The sequence below is a fragment of the Carassius carassius genome, chromosome 47 (assembly GCF_963082965.1).
Source record: "Carassius carassius chromosome 47, fCarCar2.1, whole genome shotgun sequence".
In the NCBI taxonomy this organism is placed as follows: domain Eukaryota; kingdom Metazoa; phylum Chordata; class Actinopteri; order Cypriniformes; family Cyprinidae; genus Carassius; species Carassius carassius.
The window spans coordinates 15,714,126-15,741,225 of record NC_081801.1 but is presented as its reverse complement, the minus strand read 5'-3'; the positions used below and the strand labels follow the sequence as shown (position 1 = coordinate 15,741,225).

The window sequence follows — 27,100 nt, the reverse complement described above, 5'->3', positions numbered from 1 at the left end:
CAGACACACATCTGCATCACGAATGAAAGAGAGGCAGTCCGGCATGCAGGAAAGGATATCTTAAGAAGATTTAAGCAGAAGTCTGGGGTAATTCTCTTTTCCAGTTTCAAAGCTGTAGCCTGGAAGTTTCCATAGGCTTATGCGACACATTTCTCTCAGAGTCCAGTATAGGATCAGAAGAACACAAGAAAGGAGACTGAGATGAGACGAGGGGAGAAAGAGGATGTCCAGAAGGACTGACAGGAAACCAGTGACACAGGCACGAACACAAACACAGCAATGAAGTACAAGATCATTCAGATCACATGACACACACGCACACAGATTTCTCTTTAAACAGCCACCTTTATTACCATGTTAACACCTGCTTACAATCACAATGTTTTGTATTATTACAAAACCATAGAAAAAAGAACAATTGAAGAACATTAATAACTTAAAAAGTCTTACAGACCACTCAGGTGTCAGAGGCCACACAAGTCAGGATTAGACAGACGGTCAACAGTACATTCATTTTTAACTATTAACCTAAATAAACTTCCTGTGTTCAGCTGACAGATGACTCCCGCTGGCTCGTCTGTCACAAGTATTCTTCAATACATGCAAAAGCATGTTCAAACCAAGGGCACGGTGTACAAAGGTGATGGAGAAGTTTTTTTTTGCGTGTGGATGGGTGTGAGCGTGTTTTACTGGGCTCTCCTGGACATCAGCATCTCTCTTATGTTGTCCTCCGCATCTTTAACGCTGCGCTCCAGGTAAGTCTTCTTTTGCTGCAGAAAAACAAAGGGAAAAGACAAAAACAAGTTGGTTATAACGTCAAGCTCGGTCACATCAGAAGGCTTTTTCTTTCTGAACACACCCTTTACTCCCCAAACTGCGTGACAGAGCTGTTAAAATTCTTTGTGATAAGATAAGATGATGATCGTTTTTTGGATCGTGTTCAGAGACACTCTTGGTGTGAATGAAACATTGATTGCTCAGGATGAATAAGGTTAAAGGTTTCTGATTGTCTCGAAATATGAAAAACCTTTCCTTTTATAGTCAGAAAACTTCAGGAAGACTATTACATCAAAGGTGCTGTTTGCTAGAGAAAGTGTAAATGGAACGTTACGCAATGCCTGCCAGGATGTGTAATCAGCTGACACCTGGTTAGCGGCGAGATACTGTACAGTTACAGGCCTCTACCTGAAGTCTTCAGACAATGTGTTGCAAAAGAACTGAGTCAAATGCTAAGTGTGCACACGCACTCACACACAGTCAGAAAACCTTTGCCCCAGGCAATGTGGCACCATCTCATCAGAAATAAGCCATTTCTGACATTCATCAACACAAACATTGTGCGACACACATCACATTATGAAGCCATTTATTATTCTGGACCAATTTACATGAACCAGCTCAAAGTTTTTTCTTACCTTATGTCACAATTTGAAAGTCTTTGAGACAACACAAAAGAACCAAAAGTGTGCCAGATTGTCGTTGTGTGTGGTTATAAGTCGAAACATGCGGCTTGTGGGCTCACATCTCTGTAATGATTAAAGAATAGGCATGTGTTTACATCTGTAACCAAGCATTACTGCACATTAGCTCACTGCTGTCTGGGAACCCCACCCTTCCTCCGTCCCCCCTTAGTCACACACGACTAGCTTAATATAGCTCGATTCTCAAAAACCTAGTGATGTGACAAAACCTTAAAGTGATAGTTCACCCCCCCCCCCCCCCAAAAAAAAATTACATCATGTCATTCCAAAACCTGTAAGACTTTCGTTGATCTTTGAACGCAATTCTGCATGACCCACTAAACGCAATGCAAAATCTTATGTCCTCAAACGAAATTCCCAGTGGCATTAATTCCTATTAAAGTATCTGTTATTTGTCCGTAAAAATTCTGCAAACAATGGTTCATGTGACCACACCTTAACACGTAATCGAACTTTTGTAGTTTAGTACTTTCATTAGAACTTGTAAATCAATTTCTTTAACACCTGCAAGCTATTAATAATTTTATGAAGTTACTAGTACAGCTGTGCAATAAATTGAAATTAATTTGGACTCCAACGATTATGAAAATGTAATAATCTAGGTAAAACGATTACTGCACTCCATTCTGCCCCCTTTCAAGTGGTGCGCTTTTGCACTTGGTGATTATACACATACACCCTCGTCGGTTATGTAGTATATGAACGTAAACGGTTGAGAATGAAAATACGTGTGTAACAGTAAATTGGATCCGTATGGCTCTATAATCCTGCTGCTGACTGTGTGCTTAATATTAATCAAACAACAAAAGACAGAGAAAAGAGAAAGACAAAGAGAAAGACAAGTTGTGAAATTTCTCTAAATCTCTAAAATGCAAATGTCATAGCATTTATTTTCAGAAAATATATTTGATTTAAACTGCTATCTTTAAATAAATCACTTGTATAAAGTTTTAGTAGGTTATGTGGCCCACTCAAAATTGTGTTAAATAACCATGATTTCAATATTGACCAAAATAATTGTGATTATATTTTTGCCATAATCAAGCAGTAACTAGGTATGGTTAAGGCCCATTTGTAGTATTAAGGTTTAAGTATTAAGATTATGGTTACATTTGCTGTCGTTTGGCAAATTTTAATGGGTTATATCCAGTAATTTTAACAGAAATCCATGCAATTGCAAACTGCGTGTGAGAATGAATGATTTCTCCACACAGATTTTGCAATATGGATTCACACTAGGGCTGAACGATATTGGGAAAAACTCACATTGCGATATTTTGTATTTCTGTGATTTATATTGCGATATGAAATAAAAAAAATGAAAAAAATGACAGGTGATTTCAAAAGCTCTATTTGGAAAAAAAAAAAATCAATGATTGGGGTGATTTTGTAGGTGAGTAAATCAGCACAGAAGAATAAACAAAGTACAAACATATATAAATATAATAAAACAAAGATATAAATGAAATAAACAGTGCTTTTTTCTGGTAAGTCTAACAGTATTCAGGTATACTGGTTGAATAATCAAATGTAAAATAACACTGCATAGTTTTCACTGTATAAATTAAATCTAATAAATGTGTGTAAAAGCTACAAAAGTGATTTTTTTTTCTCCATGCGTTTTCTTGTTTGATTAACATTCATGACACAGAAAGCCTTAGGAACATTAAACTGCTGTGAACCAATAAACTATCCATTTTCTTTATCAATTGTTTACCTTCACCTAAGCCATAAGCAACTGTCGCGAATGGATTCAGTGTTCATGTTAGCCATCGCCTGCTTATAACTGGAGCGGCATTTAATACACAGAGCCATAGATCACTGACACTGCAGGTGATGGCAATTTAGCGGTAATCACGGAACCAAATTTACTGATTAGATGCAGAGGCGTCGTGCCCATTCGAAGTGAGGGGGCACGTGCCCCCTCAGATTTCTGAGCCAAGTGGATTTTAAATGCAGATTCCAAACGAAAAAAATAAGAATAATATTTTTTATATATTTGATACAATCACAGCGTTGTGATTAGATCGTTCAGTGCACAGCATCAGCTGCTAAATTCAAATCTGCGTTCGCTGGCTGGCGCTGAGCCAGAGACAGACGCGTTCGTACAACGCTTCATGATAACCAATCAGAAACTATTCTGTTGCGCTTATGGATGCAATGGCCAATCAGAGACGTCCAGAAGAGTCATCGCTGAAACGCAGTGTTTTGTTCACTTGCTCGCTGACTGAATTATTTAGCGAATTCTCTCATCAGAAACAACAAAAAGTGCAGATGTGCGTACGAATGTAAGTAAGATATTCGTTTCATAATGTAAAGTGCTTCAGTGATTTTAATGGGAGTTTTTGAGAGTGCCTGAACTCTGGCTAGAGTGAATGAAAATGTTTTTTGATAATGTAAATGTTCTTTACTCTCTTTAAAATGAAAGTGTTAAAATAAGTATCTTACAATATTGTTATTAAAATTTACATTAAATGCAAATTCAGTCGTATTAAAAATATTTTATGGCATGATATGGCACTTAAGTAAAAAGTCAGGTTTTTATGTGTAGTTAATCGATTAGACTACATTTCCATATATTGATCAAATAGCAATCTATAAAGGTGCAAAACGCGTTTACCTACACATATTTGAGAAACGAGATATCCCCCCCCCAAAAAAAATGTGCCCCCTCAAAAATCATGAATGCATGACGCCCTTGATTAGATGCACATGATCATATCGTTAGAAAAATCTGCGTGGCTCTTGTCGTGTCTACACCGGACGCGAGCAGCGCGATGTAACAAAAAAAACTATTATAATCTGTGATGCTGTCTACACTGGATACTGCGCGACACAGAACATCCCTTGTTCTTTTTATGACATACTGACACAAAGTTCAAAGGATTTGCAACAGTCGCTTTTTGTCGCGTCCGGTGTAGGTAGCACAGCTGTCACGGAAACGATTAGTATAAATCTAATAATCCGAAAAACTAAAAAAAAACGCACATCCTGTGATGTGACTATCGATGCTAAAACGTTATATCGTGCAGCCCTAATTCACACTGACCAACATAAAGTTTCTTGGTTTGAAAGTGACTTCAGTGTGAGGGGCTTCATAAAGATGCAAACTTTTTATAACAGACGGACCGGTTTGGCCCATGAAATAAAACGATTGTGTCTTAAATTTCTCGATTCAACTGCTCAATTCATATGGAAAACTTTTACATTCTCTTTTTTAACTTTTTTAAGTGGTTTTGATGGAACAGATTTTCCCAAGTTTCATTAAAAATGTTTTCATTTATGTTTAAAGATGAATTACAGATTTGGAACAACATGAAAGCGAGTACACTTGCTGGGTAAATAACCATTCTTAACCCAAATCCTGGGTTCAGCCTGCTGGGTCATTTTATTGGGATATTTTGTAAGATTTTTATCCAGGTGTTGGGTAGTTTTTCTGCACTCTAAAAAATGTTGGGTTATTTATTTATTTATTTTACCCAGAGTTCAGCCTGCTGTATCATTTTAATGGGTTACTTGAACTGGAACAGCTCACTGATAGCAATTTTCTTCCCACAGATTCCCACTGGCTGCTCTTTCTGCTCCTGTCATGTCCTAAAAAGCTAACTAAATTTTAGAGTGCATTTTTGAAAATGAAAAACCTTAAATTTTAAAGATCTTTAAGATCTAGCACTATGCCAAAAAAACAACCCAGAAAATTGGTTAAATGTATAAAACCCAACAAGCTGGGTCAAAATAGCCCAGCATGTGTTCTGTCCAATATTTACCTAGTGCTGGGTTGCCAAATAACCCAAAAAGCTTTGTTTTTAACCCAGAATGTTTAGAGTCTAACTGACAAAATTTACATTTTTCGTTGAACTATCCCTTGAAACTTTTTGTGACATTAAAAAAAGAGTGCATTGTCTTGTTTTCCTAGTAACAGGCACATGTGTCATGATTGTTGCATAAAAAGAGAGGTATTTGGTTGTGCTTTTATTCATGCAAACATATTTTCCATTCGAAACTACGCCAAATGTGACACAAAAAATCAAAACAAGGATGCGGAATGAGACGAATATCTGAACTCTGTCCTAAAAAAAGCAAGAGCCAATTGTTCATTAAAGAGAAAGCTTATTTTTGGAATCTTGTCCGGCCTGTTGTTTACGTACAAAGCTGCTTGTGTATTTTGGGGTTTTTGTATGTGCGTTTGTAGATACAGATGATACATGTTACCAACATGCTTGCTTGTTTTTAATGAGAGGGCGAGGTTTGATGGGTTTTTCACACCATGACATCTGTTTTGTGATAAGTCTGCATGCCAGAAGGAGGGGGAAAATATTCTCTGAGCAATCATGATAAGAGATACGACAACAATTGATATCAGCTTTCCCATACCTCGCCATTATGGAGAGCTACAGAAAAAAACTATTATTTATAGGTCACAGTGCTTGGAAAGGCAAGGGAAAGGTCATGAAAATATTTAAGAGGGCAGAAAATGATATGATGGAAAACAATGGCCAACAGGGGTGCACAGAATTTTGCCCCTTCATCAGCCTGAAAGAGTTGAACAAGTGCTGTCAAGCAGACACTGTTAACTTGTTTGGCTGCCTTTAAAGTTTCTTTTCACCCGTGACAAAGGAATGTCACCACCATGAGAACACCCAAAATGCATGTACCAAAAAAACAAAAAAGCTAATTTTCTATTTGCGTGCATTCGGAGACGCAGGTTTACTGATGATGGCGCATGAATGTTTAAACTGGCAAAGCTTAAATGAGTTTAGATTAAACAGAGATAGCAACGTGTGCTGCTCAGGTCTCACCTGCATGCATGAAATTAACACCTGGGTGATGACAGCATCAATGACTGCTCATATTCCAGCATACGGCACTCGCATTGAATGTGTTTTCATTAAGTTGAACGGCGGTGCAAGTGCATGCTGAACCGGTGGTGGAGAACACTACGGTTTGATTTCTTACCGAGAATGAGGCCATATTTATTTGATCATAAATACAGTAAAAACACTAATAATGTGAAATATTATTACAAAAAATAAATATAACTGTTTTCAATTAAAATATTTTTTTTAAATGCAATTTATCCTTCTGATGGCAAAACTAAATTTTGAGCAGCCATTATTCCAGTCTTGAGTGTCACAAGAAATGAGTGTCATCAGAAATGATTCTAATATGCTGACTTGGTGCTCAAACAACATGTCTTATTATCATCAATGTTGAAAACAATTGTGCAGCTTAATATGTTTGCGGAAACCATGATACATTTTTGTTGTGGTTTCAGGATTCTAAAAGAACAGAAGATAGCTTGCTGAATAAAAATAGTAATTTTTTCCCCCCAAAAAACAAAACAACCGCCAATCTTTTGACAAATAAATAAATTGTCAAAACAGTTGTGTGCTTGCAGGCTGTATTAAATGTGTTGAGACAAAAGAAAATACAAATATAGCAAGGATTTATGGAATTGTCTTCACAGGATACACATGAGAGACAAAGCATGGCCTGTGTGATCCAGTTCCCGAGCAAATTACTAAATGCCAGTTCTTTTAATAAGTCATTCAAAAAGTCTACTGAGTTAAATCATTCTGATGCATCCTTCAGGAAATGAACTGACTAAATGCACTGAAGAAGATTATTCCAGTGGTTTATTTACTCATTTCTCTTGTTTGCGTATTGGGTGAAGCAGATATTCTATAAAAAGAACACTGGAGTTCCAGCTGAATTGCTACAGGGGAATCCTCTTCCCTGTATGCTCTGTGAATCATATGCAAAAGAAATGAAGCTTCAGATACATATGGAAAATTCGGTGGAAGACTGTTGCATTGACTACTATATCTGTGTTAAGCAAGATGAAACTAGCTGTTAAGTGCAGGAACAGAAACAAGACTAACTAGGCGCTGTTTGCCTCCTACACAGCTCTACTGAGGCGAGTGTAAAACAATCAATCTTTTGACTCCATGAATGTCCTGCTTGGTATATGTATGTGTGTGTCTTTCTCACTTTCGGACATCTCCACTGAGCTCTCCTCTATGAAATAGCACCATTTAAATCCGGCTCTCTTTGATAAATCAGTAATAGAAAAAAAAACAACTATAAAAATACTGTACAAATTAGTTTTTTAGTTACCAGTAAGTTGCCTTTTAATATATATACTGGTGACAAAATTGTAAATGGTTTTACATCACTTTTTCTAAAAACGTTTTGTAAAATACTGTAAAATTGATGTTTATGTACAGTAAAAACTATAATTACTTTATAACTTATAGTGAAAAATAGTAAAAGATTATTAGTAAAGGCCCCGAGTGAAACATCACTTTTTTTTTCTTTTTACATTGTTTTATCTTATTTCTGATAAATAATGTACATTAGGGTGTTTTGTGTAAAATGTCTTTATTTTTAATAATTTGTTATTTAGAAGTAATTGTTTATTGCATTATTTTAGTGTCATGTGTATGGTGATATTTTGTCTTTGAGTGTATGTCGCTGTGTATGTTTATACACGAGTACTGATCATGTGTTATGTATATACGATACTGTTAAATAAAGTGTTTATGGAAAAAAGAACAACTCTTATTATGATTTACAGTCAAACCCCATAAACATTTCCAGAACTCCCTGTGTGACACTTCACACATTTTTATTTTTAATTATTTCTTTATAATTGCGTTTCTTACAGTATGCTTCTTGTGCTATGCATGTTAGGGGTTTATTTTACAACTTATTTTAATTTGTGTCCATTGCATCGTTTTAGTGTTTTGTATTTGTGTGCATTAGAACTTACTTCAGAAAAGCAACTTTAGATGTACATTGTTTTTATCTTTATCTGATTGTCAGTATATGTTAAGATTTTAATTAGAGGAGCAATATTACAAAAACTTTTTTATTTATAGGTTGTTCTGTAATATATGCTCACATTTTACTTTATTTTTACATTATTATTCTAGCATGCACAATTGAAACCTTACACCATTTAACAGGATAATTTTTTTTAATTATAGTACTAAATCGGTTATCATCAAAGGTATGAACCCAGTAGATTCTGCTTTGCCCAAACACGTTGTGTTATGGAAAAACTATAAAGATACCTCAGAAGACTGACCTTCCCAGAACAATGCGGAAGAAGGCACAAAGAGAGGTCTTGTGGCTCTCTCTTCTGCAGTTCAATATGAATTGGGCTGCAGAAGCCTTCATTGTTGTAGCCTGAATGGAACCTCTCATGGGAGTGAGGGCCGCCCATAGTAACTTCTGTCAGAGCACAGATGACAGGGCAGATAGACTGCGCAGACACCGCTGTAAAAGAGCCCCTTTGTTGTTGCCAGCTCCGCTACAAGAGGCAGAGGTGACGCTTCTGAAAAGCACTGGCCAGCCACAAAGGCGCACGGAACGGATGAGCGGCAAAGAGTTGAGATTCAGCTTTAGCAACATAAACAAAAGACAACTGCCAAAGGAATGTGGCTGCAGCGGTTTAATTCTAGAGAAATGCTTTATTCTGACTGGCTTTGAGCTGCAGGAGTGTTTGTCTCGCAGAAACAAAAGGTGTATTCTTAGAAGTGCCATTGAAACAGGAACTTTAGCTCTATCTGGGCCATTGTTCTCGCATTCTGCAAAGATAAACTGTCATTTTGATTTTGTTGATTAAACACCTACAGAAAAATGAGGAATCCGGGAATTTCAGTGGTGATGGTGTGGTGGACATTTCAAATGAAGTCCCCTCTCTGCGTCTGGGCTTTTATGGTGTAATTTAAATTCATGTTTCATTTGATGTTTAAACAGTTTCCAGGTTACAAGCATCAATAACCTCACACCATCAATAAGCTTCCCAATATATTGCACTGGAGAGTCTCGGGTGAGTTGAGTGAATGTTATAAATTGTTAGTTAAACTAGCTGCCTAGTCTATTTACATTATATCTGTTAGGGATGCACTGATCATGATTTTTCATGGCCGATTCCGATAACAATAACAAACGGTTGAAATTGAAAACAATAACCGTAACCATCTGAAATTAATGGCAGTAACTGTACAGTAAGTAGCCTACATTAAATACAAACATAAATTGTACAGGCATCAGCATTTAGCTTTTGTTTTTGAATTGGGTTGAAACTACATAGAACTGGCCTTAAATGAAAAGATTAACTGTAACCATGTGAAATTAAAGTCAACAACTGCATAGTTCTACAATCCAAACAACACAATCAACACACATTCAATAAGATGTTTCTTAATCAGCATTCAGTATTTGTTTAAGTTTTTTAATTTGTTTTTAAATAAAAAAAAAGTTCTTTATCAGTGAGACTAAATAAAAGTATGCTATACAAAAAAATTATTCCAAAATGTTAAAATCAAATAATGTTGGTGCAAATAAAAAGATGCAAAGTGTATTATTCATCCAATTAAAAAAAAAAAATAGGGTAATGATTCACATCTATATTTTTTTACTGGAGCCAATGAAAAAGAAATAACTATAGTCTCAAGTTAAAAAAAATATAGATTTGAATCAAATATTAAGTCGATGTAATTTTAAGGTAAAATAAAAATAATCATCCTATACAGAACTGACATTTACTTCTGGCTTTTCAAACATGTATGCAAGATCTACTTTACAAAAAGTAAAACTTTACAAAAGTTTTGTCACAGTTTAGTCTGTTTAATTTCTCATCCAACACGTGAGAAGTTGAGCTGAACATCCCTTCACTGTCTCCACTTGTGCAGGGCGCAGGCAGGTACCGTACACTTGCGTAACTTCAGTGAGCGTTTGGCGTGTATGCCCCATAATACTTATCTTGTTGATCGTTATAACAGCATAAGTTTTCTGTAAAGATACGAATCAAAACAACTCACATGTCGAGTAAAACACAAGCGAGACCGGCATCTCTTTCTAGTTGAAGTTTATCACGAAGCTCTTTCTCTCCTTTTGTCCCAAACATTTCTTGTGTCGTTACGGGAGCTGTCCTTGTCGACAGAACCAGCGGTAGATGGTAAACAGTAATTATGTTCCATAAATAAGTAACACAATCCACCATAAAATGTGAAAGAAGTAAATAAGGAACAGCTTGAAGTAAACTAGTGGTTTGCTGGACGCTAGACACTACTTCCGCATTTGTCCACGACACTGCTGTCATGTGGTTTTTACGTCAGTAAAGGCAGTCACAAAAGGTAACTAACGTCATTGACAGGCGGCTGCACTGCCCCGTGTCACTGTTTAGAATGGGGATTTTCTCACGATTTACAAGTAGTTGAAAACATTAGAGATATTGTTAGTCATCAGCTGGACAAAATATATAACACTAGCCTAGTGGTTTTTGGATATTTTACTGCAAATATCTTACAAATTGTACCTTTAAACATTAACATAAAACAGCAATTTTAAATTGTAGTAAAATTTCACAATATTACTGTTTACTATATTTTTGATTAAATAAATGCAGTCGTGGCAAGTATAAAACACTCCTTTCAAAAACATTAAAATATATTATCAACCCCAAACATTTGAACAGTATTATTATTTTTTCTCTTTGCAATAAATAAATAATCATTTGCATTTTAAAGATCAATCTTTCTATTGTGGAGGGGCCAGTCAAAATTTTGGCCCTAAGAGACGATGTGAATCTTTGTAAACGGTTTCATCTAATATTTTATGTTTTATTTTCATGCTATCAAATAGTTTTCTTTGAGGGTGCAATAATTTGATGGGCACTTTTAAAAGAAAGTGTAGTTCTGTGCTTCTGTCAAGATCAAGGGTACAAAGTCAAATGAGGCGCAGCACAGCGGGTGCGAGGAGACCCATCATGTGTCTCAAAGAAGATGTGGGCATGAAAGTGCCATGTAAGGACATTTGTCCCATGCACTGACACCCAAGCCATGCAACTAAATCTGCAGCATCTCCCTCCTGCTGTCTCAGGAGTATTAATAACAAGCTTCTCCTATCTTTCACTGCAAATGCAGCAAACAATACCCCGGTGAGACTCAGGGAAGGGGGCTGACAGATCCATAACAGCCCTGTCAACAGGTTATCTCACGCGCTTCACAACAGACCCTCCCCCGCTATGGGCATGCAGCCCACCTGCATCGTGGGCCAATTATGAGCTCATAGTGGAACCAGCAGTGGGCTTAGTGTCACCCGAAGAGTCATCAGTCATGTATGGGGATCACGAGGGTGGTGTGTAGGCCAAGGCGATGCTCAGATGCTGACAACATCGTGTTACCTCGTAACGTATTGCTTTGCGTCTAGGCTGTGTGAATACCGAGGCCAAAGGAGTCATGAGTTCATTCGCTCTCTGTGGTCTAAATGCAGTCTCAGTATGTACTAGGCGGAAAATGGCAGCTATGCGATTTGACTGTACACAGGCGTTAAAAAAGCAAGGAGGCTTGTGAAACATTTGTGTGACTCAGGGGTTGTCTTTCAAACGCTAACAATCACCATCATTATATCGGTGCCCTTAAAAGCCAATTCACACTGCACTGACCGACGCCAACAAACGGCAACAGACACGTTCCTCAGGTTTTGTCTGATCAGTGTGTTACCCCTGTTGGCGTTGGTCGGCACTTGTTTTCACCAATTGAACAAGTTAAATCAGCGTTTGTTGGGTCTTGGAATGTCTGAGAAGTGACGTACTTTATTCAGTCGACTTCCAACGCAGTGGGAATTGGCCTTAAAACCAACAATTGATTATGACGTTTGGATAAGCAGAAAACATTTGTGTCTGGGGCCGGATTCACTAAAATCTTCTTGTTAAAGATTTTAGACTTACTGACACCCATACATAGAGCATAGGATGTTGATTATTGTTTTGATGTAAATGAACTATGTTTATCATATGAAGGGACAAGATCTGGATTAAACCACTTGATTTATAGATTACTTTTTCTATGCCTTTATGATCTTTTGTGTGTTTTGGCTACTTGGAATTTTAAATGGAGGGACAGAAGCATTTTGGGTTTCATAAAGAATTATCTTAATTCATGTTTTGAAAATTAACCAAAGTCGGGGGTTCAGAATCCAAAGTTATGGGTTATGGGTTTTTTACTTATTTGGGAGTCCAGGTCACCTGTAAACTTTCTGACTTGTTCAAAGCCAATATGTGCCCTCTATATAATTATGTTAAGTCTTTAATCCTATCCTGGAAATGTCCTCCTCTCTCTTTAACAGGAAGGGTGAATATGATCAAAATGAACTAACTAAATTTCTGTATTTATTTCGTTGGCTTCCTATACTTACACCAAAATCTTTAATCGTTTTTCAGCAGAATATTACATCTTTTATGTGGAATAATAAGTTGAAATGAATTAGTCAAAATCATCTCATGAATCCAAAATGCCTGGCTCTGCCAAATTTTCAAACATATTATTAGGCAGCAAACATAAGGAATATGCAATTTTTTTTGTTACAGCATGACATACAACTTCAGAAATTACTGATGAAAGCTGTCTCTTGCTCCACTGCAACTTTAACATCCTTGCTATGTGCACCCATTCCCTTGAAGTACACTCATTTAGTTAAACACTTTGTTGTTAACATTCACTTAGGATCTGTCTCAGTTTTGTCTCACATTAGGTCTTAAGGACCATTCTTTTACAGCACCTTTTTTACATATTTACCTTCTTTGTTTGACAGGGCCTTCAATATTTGAAGGGATCATGGATTAGTTACATTTGGCCAACTTTTCACATAAAATTACACATACACTTTGCATGATCTGCAAAATGTTAATTATTTCACCAAAATTAGAGAGCTCTTTCAAAATGCATGTTATTTTTATTTAGTATTGACTGATTAAGATATTTTTCACATTAAAAGAGGTTTACAAATAGTCAACGAGAAAATAATAGTTGAGTTTATTAATATAAAATGACCCCGTTCAAAACATACACTTGGTTCTTATTACTGGGTTGTTTCCTGGATTATCCACAGCTGTTTGAAGATGTGTACATTTTTATTTCGCTTAAACATCTTTTTTTCTCATTCAGTACAGCCCTTCAGAAGCTACAGAAGATACTTACATGTTTCTGAGAAGACAAAATAAGTTCAGTTTACCCTGATCTTAATTATGTTTCCTTCTGTAAAATGTATACTATTGTCCCCCTCAATGGCTCCGTTGAGGATGATTTGGAAGGAGGAGTTTAACCTGGTACTTGAGGAAAAAAGGATTGGGACTCAGTCCTTGCTCGAATACAGTCATTATCAATCAATACTAGCATACTCAAATTCAATTCAAGGTAGTGCATAGAACTCATTGGTCCAGAACTAAACCCAGACTTGACCCAACCTGCCTTCGTTGTGAAACTGAACCAGCAACTTTACTGCACTCTTTTTGGTTGTGTCCCAAATTGTCTTGACATCTGGGGGAGAGTGTTTAGGTGTTTCTCTAAAATCTCTTTTTTTACCAAAGGACTCTAACCCCTTAATGGTATTCTTTGGTGTTTTACCAGAATCTGTCAAGCTGACCTCACTGCAGGGTGAAAGCACAGCCTTGGCGACTTTATTGGCTAGATTACTCATTCTCATGAATTGTAAGTCAGCGGTTCTCCTACCTATGGCCAATGGGTTTTTTGACTTTCAGCATGCTCTTAAAATGAAAAAGATCAGATCTGCAATGAGACAGAAGCATAATCTCTTTTTGATATGTCATAGTGCACCCCCTAAATTATTAAGTTTTGTCCTTGTCAACTCTATTGACCACCCCCCACTGACTATCGACAGCTTGACTGTGGAGAGAGTCAGCAGCACTAAATTCCTAAAAGGTGCATACAACAGAAGACCTCACCTGGACCACCAACACTACCTCACTCTTCACGAAGTTGCAACAATGGCTACACTTCCTGCGCCAATTTAAAAGAGAAAGTCTCCCTCCAGCCATCCTCACCACATTCTACAGAGGAACCATTGAGAGCATACTGACCAGCTGCATCACTGTCTGGTACACTGTCTAGAACTGCAGTGCTGGTGACCACAAGACCCTACAGTGGACAGTACACATAGCTGCAAAGATCATCGGTGCCCCTCTCCCCTCCATTCTGGAAATTTTTCTTGCACACTGCTCAAGTAAAGCTATGAGTATCTCAAAGGAGCCCACCCATCCCTCCCACAGTCTCTTCCAGCTCTTGCCAACAGGAAGACAGTTACAGAGCATCAAAGAGCAGAGCATCAGAAGGCTTGACAAACCACCTGTAGAAAAACACCTTCTTTTCTATCTAGATGTAGTGTTTTTTATAAACACTTCATGTTACAAGGACTTAATCAGACAAATGTTTACTTGTGAATGCACCACAAATCATACTGCACTTCTTGCTTCTTAACCTTAAATGCCTCTTTTGCATAATATCATGCTGTTATCATGTAAAGTACTTGTATAGTCTGTTTTAGGTTATGTGTATGTATAGTCAACTATTTATAGTACATGTAGACTGTAAGAAAATATTGTGATTTTAACAGTTAAAGACTATAAGTGCTATGTAAGTGTATGTAAGCAACTATGTAAGTTTCCATACTATATTCGGCAAATAAATATAATTGCATTTAATGTAATTTTACAGTAAAATACTGCCAGTTTTTGTAAGAGAAAATGAAAAAGTCATTGTATAATTAACAGTGACAAACAGTAAAGTTACACTCCCAGAATTCCCTGCATGACATTTCATATTTGATGTTTTTGTGTGTGTGTGTGTGTTTAATAACATTTTATAGTTTTTTTTCTTATTAGTTGTGTACATTATGGTTAAATCTTACATCTAATGATGTTAAAATAATGTTTATTGCATTATTTCAGTATCATGTGTCACCATGATGGGGTTTAGTGTTTGTGTGAATGACACAGTGCACCTTCTATATATAAGTATTGCCCTCCTCAGCTCGTAGAAAAGCTTTGGTTCATCATGTGACTTTCTCATCACCACCAGTTTTTCTTGATTATCAGTGCATTACAATGGTACAATAAAAACTTCAATATGTTGGTTTATTACCATTATATCCGTTTATAAAATAGGGTATTTTATTGTGAATTTAATTTAAGTCTGTAAAACCCAATATATTATATTATACCATATATTTTTTACTGTGAAGGTCTTGCAACCACAGCTGCCTGTATTACATTACATTGTCTGCTATATATTTGCTTCTTATTTATAAAATACGGGCAATTAATTGATAAAACATTGATCAAAATTAAGATTGTGTCCAGTACTATATAAATCACAAAGGTTTATTTGGCATCTTTATTCCAAACGACCCGAATATCATACAAAATATTTTTGGATGACTCGTAACCGCGGTTGACCGCAGCACCTGCTCATTTTGGATCAACCCGCGCATCACTGGTGAGCACCGTCTTCAGGGCAATGTTCCCTGACTCGGAATGTGCAAAAACATTTAGTTGTGGCAAGGAAAAAACCTCTTATCTTGCTCGATTTGGACTTGTTCCGTACATAAAAAGGCAACGTCTGTTAAGTGTGAATCAAGGCAGCTTCGTTCTCATGTTTGACGAAAGCATGAATAGGACCACCAAAAGCAAACAACTGGATTTGCATGTCAGGTACTGAACTGAGATGCTTAATGGATCAACAGTAAAAATTGTGCAAGAATGCTGTGCTGTTGTTCAGAAAAAAAAAAAATCGGACACACACAAAAAACCTGCTGTGTGAAAAAGAGCAGTGAATACTTAGAACAAAAAGTGCATTTCAAATATCTTTAAACATTTACCTCTCTCATTCAGTCATAATTAGGCTGCACGACTAAATTATGAACTGGTAAACGACAAACTGATCACAGAACATGTTTGTAAAGCTTTAAATGTTAACTGTTAAAAAGCAATGTTATCAGCTTTTACGACTAAACACTTGCAAACAACATTGTACTGGAGAATCTGCACGAATAAGTCTTTGGGGCCGTTCACATATCGCGCCTAAAACGCGTGGAAAACGCTAGGCGCATCGCTTTCTCCTTCTTTCCAAAGCGCTCGGGCAGAAGCGCCCCTGAGGCGTCTGCCTTTGCTAAGCAACCATGACGTGCTCTCTCCTTGAAGACGCAAAAATTTCAGCAAAGGATAAATGGATTTGCAGCTTTAAAAATCGCTTGCAGTAGCTCTGCTACTAAATTTATTTCAAAATGGAAATCCATATACAGCTATGATCAGCTGTTCCTTCACCTTGGCTGAGCTTTTAACGTTGTTACGGGAAAGGACGAAGCTGATTATTTAGTTCTTGTCACATGACCCGCGGTGCGCTTGCCGCATTCTGAAAAGTTGAAATGTTTTTAACTCGATGCGGTGCGGACGCGCCCATTCGCCCAATAGTATCGGAAAAACGGGCGCGTCGCGACTGCGTCGCTTCCTTTATGAGCGTGCATACTGCGCACCTTCATTGGAAATAACGAACATGAGCGAGCAAAAGACGCGATATGTGAACGCCCCCTTAAACAGTTCAGTAGTGCAGAGTTTACAGGTTAATCTTCTTTTTTGAAGGCTCAAAGTAAAGTACTCCCACACATCCTGCTGAATGCTGAGAGACGCTGTTCGGGAAGCACGTGACATAAAACGAGGCCAGCTATTGGCTATTCGCTACTTCTCCTGCTGTACTGGCTGAGTAAAACCTCCGGTGGCTCATTACTGCCACACTGTGGTCACCGCATTCTGAAAAGTTGAAATGTTTTTAACTCGATGCGGTGCGGACGCGCCCATTCGCCCAATAGTATCGGAAAAACGGGCGCGTCGCGACTGCGTCGCTTCCTTTATGAGCGTTCATACTGCGCACCTTCATTGGAAATAACGAACATGAGCGAGCAAAAGACGCGATATGTGAACGCCCCCTTAAACAGTTCAGTAGTGCAGAGTTTACAGGTTAATCTTCTTTTTTGAAGGCTCAAAGTAAAGTACTCCCACACATCCTGCTGAATGCTGAGAGACGCTGTTCGGGAAGCACGTGACATAAAACGAGGCCAGCTATTGGCTATTCGCTACTTCTCCTGCTGTACTGGCTGAGTAAAACCTCCGGTGGCTCATTACTGCCACACTGTGGTCACCGCAGATTTGAAATATGCACGAAATGAGCCGCTTACGGCAAATAAGTTATTTAGCAACGAATCGATGACTAAATTAGTTGACAACTATTTTAATAATCGATTTTAATAGATCAAATCGATTCGTTGTTTCAGCTCTAAAAATTTGCGCAATTTAATACATTTTAAGACCTTAAAAAACTTATATTTTATTTAAGACGTTTTAATACTTTTTAAGGATCCGCGGAGACCCTGGTGAATATGAATCTGAAAAGAAAGAAGCTTCAAATGAATATTTTAAAGTGTGTGAATTAATCCAACCACCCCTATAGAGTTATGTTTCACTTTCCATAATCTGTGACCGACAGAGGAGCATCTTGGCAGCAGGGATTTAAAACTTTACCAAGACTCAAACTGACACAGGCAGAGACTGGATTTTTTCGATCAGGAAGGGTACAAGGGATTTCAAAACATTTCAGCTGGTGTATATATATCTTGGATATATTATTTACCTTATATAAGATTCATTTGATTTTGAGTCAAGCGCTTCATTGTATCACTATGGTGACATCTCTTGAGTTCAAACTACAATGCAGAATATTAATACCGTATTTTTTGGACTATAAGTTGCACCTAAGTATAATTCGCATCAGTCCAAAAATACGTCATGACGAGGAAAAAAAAAAACATAAGTAGCATTTATTTAGAACCAAGAACCAAGAGAAAGCATTACCGTCTACAGCCGCGAGAGGGCGCTTTATGCTGCTCAGTGGTAGGCTGCAGGAAAACTGAGCAGCATAGAGCGCCCTCTCACGGCTCTAGACGGTAATGTTTTCTCTGGGTTCATATCAAATTAATTTTGATAAGTTGCACCTGACTATAAGTCGCAGGACCAGCCTAACTATGAAAAAAATTTATGCGATTTATAGTCCAGAAAATACAGTAACCATGACTGGGACAGTTATATACATACCATTATAATGAGAAGGCCATTATACTAAAACGCTGTGAATTTTAAGAGTTTAGCTGCTGTTTCTGCACATTGTTTCGTGAAGATTATGTCCACAAAAGGAGTTCATTCAGAGCCCCTCAGATATGTTCATTTGGGCTCTGTTTGCAGATAGCCTATAAGTCTTAATATTAACGTTATGTTGTATAAATAACGAAGTGCATTCTATATGCAATTATGAGTTTAATCCCATTGATTAAAAACTTGCTATCAAATGCGACACTCTTCTGGTCATCTTCAGCGCGCACATCTCAAAACAGAAATGCAGAACATTAACTGCTGATGTTTTAGACTAATGTTATAATGAGAGCTGTTGTATTATTACACTATTGTAAAAAAAATTAATAAATAATAATAATACAATTGTTAATTGTTATGGTTTCTCCGACGTTAAGTGTTAGTTATCTGTTAATCAAAACATAAAACATAATTTACCCCATTTATATCTGCAAGGTGTTCGTTACACATTTTCCCTGTGTGTTAAAATCAGTAATTATGTTAGTAGAATGTCTGACTTGACTCTTGTTAATGTATTTAGCCCCGCCCCCAAATATATGATTCGACTATCAGTCGAATATCTGCAAGATTCGAAAATTTGATTCGACTATGAAAATTCTTAGTCCGGGACACCCCTAGACTACAGTAATAAATGGCAGGTATTTATTAATTCTGTACTATTTAGCCTAAATAAATTAATATTTTACAGTGTTTAATTAGATTATCGCTTCAATTAGTTAGCTATGTAGGTCTAATAATTGTTCTTACGTCTAGTGTTGTATGTTTTTATTATGTTTATTTATGTAGCACCGTGGTCCTGCAAGACACAACATTTCATTCCACTGTATGTCCACACATGTAGCGGAATGACAATAAAGCTCAACTTGACTTTACGAAGTACAATCTTATGGTAAAAAAAAGATAAGAACATTATTGAAAAATGTACAAAATATTCGTACATTTATTTTTAAGTTAGAAAATAAGAAGAAAATATCAGTTAAGAATATATTTATACGAATGCTTTTAGAATCTGACCCCTGGTCACTATGGGATATGTAACGGGCACAGTGCAATGAAACCAGCTGTCATCGGGCTTGATGAGGTATTTCTTATGGTGGGGTTGGGCTGCACCACCAGGGAAGCCCTGGGCCTGGTTCCAGAAGTCACCAGCCCTGAATTTGTTCAGGATGATGTCATGGCTGAGCCTGGAATTACACCCAAACTGCCCAGTGCACCGCAGCCAAAGTCAGACAGGCCCAGACACGATGCAGAACACAGTCCCAGCCAGAACACACACGCACACGCACACACAGCTCAGAAATACTGCACATGAGTGAACTCCTATGACCATACAGCCCTCGTGAAAACTTAAGGTGCACTTCCTTTTAGCTCATTTTCCTTTTAAATGCTCAGTACCTGCAAATAATGTAAGTAGCATTAAGAAAAGTATGTGCATATGCAAAGTTGGGAGGTGGATGAGTAATTGATCAGATAGTAAAGACATTATTCAAACTATGCAAAGTGTTTTACCTTGACATCTTGGATAAACAAGGAAATGCATTTTCCATATCACTCTGACATCATACATGTGCAGTGCCACTCAAAGCAAAGAATATCTAACAGGCTAATAGACTAAATTTCAATTATTGTTTCATTAATAACCTGAAATGATAAATATTTTAAAAAACCCTGTGTCCAAACATGCCTACTTCCATAGTATACTGTGTGACAAAAGCAGTATGTTGCAATTAATAGTCGAAAACTTCATCAAGTCTCTTATGCTTGCCAAAGCTGCATTTATTTGTTCAAATATACAGTATATTATTACAATTAAAAATAATGGTTTTCAATTTTGATATATTTGAAAAGGGATTTAATGTGATGAAAAATCTGAATTTTTGTCAGCCAGGAATCCAGTCTGATTGACTTCTTAATATTTAATATTATTGGCTTAATATTTTTGCAAAATTATTAAACTTTTTAAAATAATTCTTTGATGAATAGAAAGTTTAAAAAACAGACTGAATTAAAAACATTTTGTAACAAAAGTCTTTACCGTCACTTCTGATTAACTGAATGCATACTTGCAGAATTTAATACTTAATATTATTTCTCATTAGCAATCATTTCTTTAATAAACATTGTACTGATCCCAAACGTTTGATTGGATTTATATGTATATATTTGTAAACAGTTATTAAATTAACAAAACCAAATTAATGAACACAAATATATGAGAAAGAGTGAGAGAGAGAGAGAGAGAGAGAAAGAAAGAAAGAAAGAAAGAAAGAAAGAAAGAAAGAAAGAAAGAAAGAAGGATTTTGTGCCTATACTCTTCTGATACTGATACTTGATGATTGTAGCCAGAGGGTAAACACTTGCACAAGGTCATGACTTATACGTTTTGATCTACATTTTCAACACAGGCTCAAAGCTGGAGAGAGATGAAGAAATGATTCCGCATGACAAATCAGACCCAGACAGATGAAAGGTGAACTAGACCACTGTACCTGTACTAAATGTCTCATCTGTGCCTATGTTTCACTGCATCACAGACCACCTTTCATTACTTCATACACTCATATCAAGAGGCTCTGACACAATTCATCTGCACTGATATCTCTCATTCTGCTTAAACATGATCTATGTACAAACAGCTTACTTACCAGCATTGTGCATTGTATAAAATAAAGTATTTTTAGTACATGACTTTACATTCCCATCATAAGGAAATAAATACTTGCTCTCATCCTTCTCATAAAATTTTCCAAACTTGCATAGTCTTAAAATATTTTTCAAGAAATATAAATAGAAGCACGCCTCACAATATGACACCTTGATGACAGGCTGTGCTGTTTTATTAAAACTTCTCACCTGAATGGGGTTATACCTTGAGTAAGAAAAAGATAATGCAAATACGATGAAGAGAAGTTTCTAGCAAAAGCCTGCTGCATCCCCCAGAGTGTGTAGTAAATGCTAGTATTAAGCAGTGTTTACGGACTGGATACTTAACATAATAAAATGCATTTGAAAAATTTACCACAAAGCAAAGTTTAATGACCAGTTGCTATACAAGGTGCTAACTTGCTTGAACTGTTTAATGTGTGAGAAATGCTTTCTTCAGCTCAATACTTATGTCTTACTGTTATATTCTATGTTGTTTAAATGTTAAAAACTAAAAATCACATGCACATTTTGCAAAATGGGTTGTCTTAACAGTGAGCAATTTGGCATTTAACTTCATGCAAAAGAGAAAGAAGTGCTGTAATTTTGAGTAAAATCTGTATTTAGAGAATAGTTGGTGAGCGTCAAACTGAAACTACCGTTCAAATGTTTGGCGTCGTATTATTTGTTTCATGTTTTTGAAAGGAGTTTCTTATCCTCTTTATTTTAATATAGTTTATAATAATTTCTCCTGTCTTCAGCGTCACACGATCCTTCAGAAACCATTTCTTATCATCACTGCTAAAAAACACTTGTGCTATGTAATATTTTTGTGGAAACTGAGATGCATTTTTTTCAGGATTCTTTGATGAACAGAAAGTTCAAAGAGCAGCATTTAGTTGAAATAGAAATCTTTTAAGATTAGAAATGCCTTTGCTGTCACTTTTGCTCAGTTTAATCCTTCTTTGCGGAACAAATGAATTAATTTAAGATGTAACTAATAGGATTATAAAAGACTTTAAAGTAATAAGTACATTTCATAAATAATTAAATAATCATATAATAAGCTCATTAAAAGGAAAGTTCACTTTTAAAATTCTTTACTGTATAAAATAAAAAAGAAATGTAAAAAATGCAATAAAAATGGTCAGTAAAAAATCTGAATGGATCATACATACATAAAATGTATATATATATATATATATATATATATATATATATAGTCTACAGCAACCTTGGAATCTTCCTATTTCATAATGTCTATGTTACATTAGAACACAATCAGAAATCCCTCAAAAACCCAACAAACAAGCAATCCAATTTCCAAGGAACCTCGAAAGAGCAGATCATTTAAATTTGACGCTGGTGACACCAAAACCTGTGACAACATCTACGATTCAACACCCCACAACAGGAAAAACATGATGTGACACTTAATCCATTGCATCAGTCATTTTCATAGAGGCCCACATGTAGATGATGACGATGACATTTGTCATCACAGTTTCCTTACAATGAGTTCTTGGTGAGTCGAATCAAGAATGAATACATCAGTCCTTTCACAATTTCTCTCAGACCACCTACTAAGTTCCAGTGCAGCTTTCTCACTGGCTAAAATAAATGACCGTCAGTAGACTATGAATTTCATAAAATCTTTAAGCAGTATTTTACAAGGTTTGGATGTACACGGTCCGCAAATAAGGACTTTATGCCAAATGAAGCAAAGGTCCAGGCAAAAGAATGACAGCACAAATAATATAACATTGCAGCATGTGAATGTTTATGAGAAGATAAGTATATCATGAGGGCTATGTAGCTCATGTGGCTTTACCTTAGTGATGGGAATGCTGCGATGTATGCCCATTATCTTAACCACATAACCACATATGAATTGTCTAAACTTTCTACTTCTAATGGTTTTAGTCATCTTTGTAATAGAACCATGACAAAGCAATTGAACAAACTAACAGTTCTGACACCTTCTTTTTGAAATTCAAGAAGAGGTAAGAAAAGAAAAGGTATAATCGGAACAGAAACACAAGACATGGGCTCTGTTTACACCTGGTAGTAACATCGGTCTTGGGTGATTTGATCATGAGTGGTCGACCTGATCGCATTACACCTTACAGCACATGCACTTCAAATGCATTGGACCACTTGTGATTGGATTTCATCGAGCTGGGGAGCTTTCCTTTCACGAGTGCATACATCACAGTCACTGTAGCAGTGTATCTACTGTCCAAAACATTGGAGTTGGGATTTGTAAAGAAGTCTCTTATGCCCACCAAGAAGATGGGAAGATGACGCACGTTATCATGCAACTCTTTTACCAGGTGTTTTCGAAGGCAGATCAACGTTCGCAACTAAAAAATATGTGCAAACTGTAATGAAGCAGAGATCAGGTAGCTCCTCAATATCCGCGCTGAAGCAGAGATCGTTCACCAGCTTAAGTGAAAGTATAACATGCCAAGCGTTTTTCGACTCGTACATTACACGTCACATCATGATGTCATGTGTCATTGCGGGACCTTTATGGGTTGTGTGTGAACACACACACATATTCCGGGAAATCACTGGCAGTATGAAAGGAGCAAAATACATCCCGTACATTTTCCGGAATCGCAGTGTAAAGGGGGCTTGTGTCAATGCATAGAAGCTGTTCTGTGTAATCTGTATATGCATGGAATTCCATCATATTTTTCTAGATGATGCATAAACAGCAAACTGTGAAACGTTGGTATTTTATTAGTGGTTGAGTAGACAATTACATATTAGCATGTACACTAACGCAATCAATGTGCCACATGCAACATCCCTAAAATGTGGTTTCAGTGACTAGGTCCAAAACGCTTTAGGCTTTGTTTACAACTGTACTGGACACTTGCGATTGGATTTCGATATGTATGTTAATACCAGATGTAAACATGTAAATCAGTACTGCTGAGAAGTAAGAGAAATTGCTGTTGTTGTTTTTTTTTGTGGTCCTAACTTACCTCAAGCTCCTTGATCTTCTCATCTGCCGTCTTCTGCTTTTCCAAAAGCTGATTGGCGATCTCATCTTTTGACTGTAAAATGAACCTGTAAAAATTGAGAAGATGGTCAAAACAGTGAACAGAGTAAAAAAAAAAAAAGAACATTTAGTGCAGATTTTACACCAACAAAAACATACATACATGCGTCCTGCTCCCTCGTACATGCGGGTGCTGTCAGGGAGCAGTTTGATCTCTGCGTGCGTGAGGTTGGAGTGCTTCTTCATGCGGCTCAGCTGTTCGATCTGCAGGTCTGCCAGTTTCACCTTCTGCTGGGTGTCAACCATTTTAGCCTGCAACTCTGCAAAGGCCTGTGGCATACATATGTAAGGACTGCAGTTTGAGTTAAATGAGATCTTAAATGCAATATCAATGTCTTTTCGCATGCCTTTAAAAATGTTTTATGGGATGTGAAAGAGAAAGTTATTATAGAAGAAGAACATGAAGAAGGGTTGTTCTATATAACCTACTACAAACTAAACTACATGGACTACACTAGACTCTTTAAACCTTTTTGCAAAAGGTTTATAATTTGAATCATACATTTCATCAAAAAATATCGCAGTTATGAATAATCAGTAACAAAGTAAACATCAATTAACCAAAATGACAGCTATATTTTGAAAGCCTCTTACATCATTTGATGTATGTATTATACATATTAATTTGTAAAATGTTTACAGTAGAAAAAAGTGTAATGTCTATGATATTTTGACTTTATAATACTGAGAATAAGTCAATAAAAATGAAAAGGGTTCTAGTGCAGCGAGGTTGCACATTGTTATCACATTGTTTTTGCAGTTCCAGGGCATAATTCTAATCTACCTAGGTTTAAAAACTCTTTACTCGCTTAATTTATTATGACGAAGCAATAACCCCGTTTTTGTTCTATGAATAAATCTGTATTCCCTCGTTTACCTTCTTCAACTCGAGGTCTACGGGAGCCGCCATGATGCCGAGTAGAATGAGGCGCTGCGCTGCGCATGCGCACGATGGTCGCGAGCGCTAGTGACAGGTCTGCCTAGAGATACTAGCATTTTCGGTTTCGTACAGACGGCTGGGTTCTCAAAAATGCTCTCTAGATAGGCCCACACGGTAGGTTTATAGAAACAGCATCAGCCTTAAAATAATGCAGCACAGGAATGGCACAGTGCATAAGATATTAAACGTGTGTAATATTTTATATTTATTGTGAATGATGTATATGTAATGCTGTAAGAATGGCAAAGTTTCAAAAGCCAGTGCTGCCTTTTTATATTTTTCCAGCCAGTTTTGCACTGGAATGTTTCACTTCAGTGCTACGTTGCTCAAGAAAATAGGCTATCTGTAATTATAAAAATGTTAACGTAGTTTTATCTTGTAAAGTCATGTATGTTCTGCACTATGGCTCAAATGAGTCACTTTGGTTTATTTGGTTTCTTCTGCCATACAGAAGACAAACTATAGCAAACCAACCAGCACAATGCACATTCTATGATATATACCATTACATAACATAACATATTAATTCCCACCCCAGTGACCTCTCAATAGTTTAAACTTTACAATAAATAAATTAAATATCATAATATTTATAAAAGACAAATGTGCTACAACATATATTATAACATTATATATTATAGTATTATAAACACTGAAAACAAAATCACAGACATTCATAATGTTTATTAAACAATTGTTTATTAAAGTGAAACAGTAATATCATTGGTTAAAATGTTTCATTGTCATTGCCTAAAATTAGTAAATGAATTGCTATTTTGTAATATACACAGTACTTACATTTTTTTATAAACATATTCTATTTTATTTCACTTAATTTAAGCTACACTTTGTCAGTATTAGATATACCTACAAAGCCCTGTGTCAGACATTCCTCCACAGTATGTGATTTAATTGATTGCATTTTTAGAGCTCCACAAATCTGTTTATTTCACAGTTTAGCTATAATATTATTAAAACTATACAGGAGGGGTTTCCATATGTGATTGTACAGTCTGTCATGCAACTTCAGTCCTATTATTATTTGATTGTATCTATCAATAATAAATATCTATACAATAAAAACACATGTACAAAACTATCAGTGCATTCACACAAAATTGTTACATATCAAAATAAATAACTAATACATTATAAATAAATAATTACAAGTGTTTTGTGGTGTTTCCAACAGTACTATAGATTTAGACTGATGGGATAAACGCTCCGGTTGTTGACGTAACCTCGGTTCCCTGAGATAAGGGAACGAGCGTTGCCTACACACACTTATGGGGAAAACTCCTGTTTACTCTGATACTGAAGCCTGATTTGTTCAAGTTTGTGTACCTGCATGAACAAATGGTGCTTCAACCTGCCAAAAGGGGAGGAGCCACTACTATATATGTTAGCTCAGAGCGCCATTCGTCAGAATCTTTCGAATGTCAGCTGCAGCCATCGACTTGCGTGCAGACTTATAGCATGGCAACTTATGTAACGCTCGAGATTACATTAGTGTGACGAGTGGGGTGGGACCGAGAGCCATGGGACCAGGCCTGGACCTCTCTCGTCCGTCACTGTCGTCGCTCCTGTTTTATATCCTTCTATCTCCTCCGTGGGACTCGAGACTGGTGGGTCGGGCAGGTGTCGCTCAGTTCCAATCACTCCACCGGCCTCGCCCCGTTCCCACGGCTCTCGGCCCCGCCCCACTCGTCACAATTAGTAACCAGAGTATTCCCATTCGAATGGTATCTCCTGTTGCATATACACGCTTATGGGGAACGCATCCAAAAAGCACCATGCTGTAATAAACTGCATAACTAAGAAGCTCTGCATACCGAAATAAGGGCCCATAAGAAGCATGAGTATGAATGAGCCCCAAGCTTAACTCGCTGGGGACTACATACAGCAGTAAAACCTACATAGGATGACCAGCCAGTGGTCGCACAGATGTCACCAGTAGAGAT

General features: G+C 36.8%; 1 protein-coding gene across 1 annotated transcript; it reads right to left on the bottom strand.

Annotated features, from left to right (window-relative positions):
* Positions 1 to 325: 325 nt before the first annotated feature.
* Positions 326 to 25,210, bottom strand: pfdn1 (prefoldin subunit 1). Its single transcript, XM_059541725.1, has 4 exons — positions 25,077 to 25,210; positions 24,303 to 24,469; positions 24,123 to 24,207; positions 326 to 770 (listed from the first exon to the last, which is right to left on the bottom strand). Exons 1-4 carry the CDS (start codon positions 25,107 to 25,109, stop codon positions 687 to 689), a joined length of 369 nt encoding a protein of 122 aa, XP_059397708.1. The 5' UTR covers positions 25,110 to 25,210; the 3' UTR covers positions 326 to 686.
* Positions 25,211 to 27,100: the final 1,890 nt, after the last annotated feature.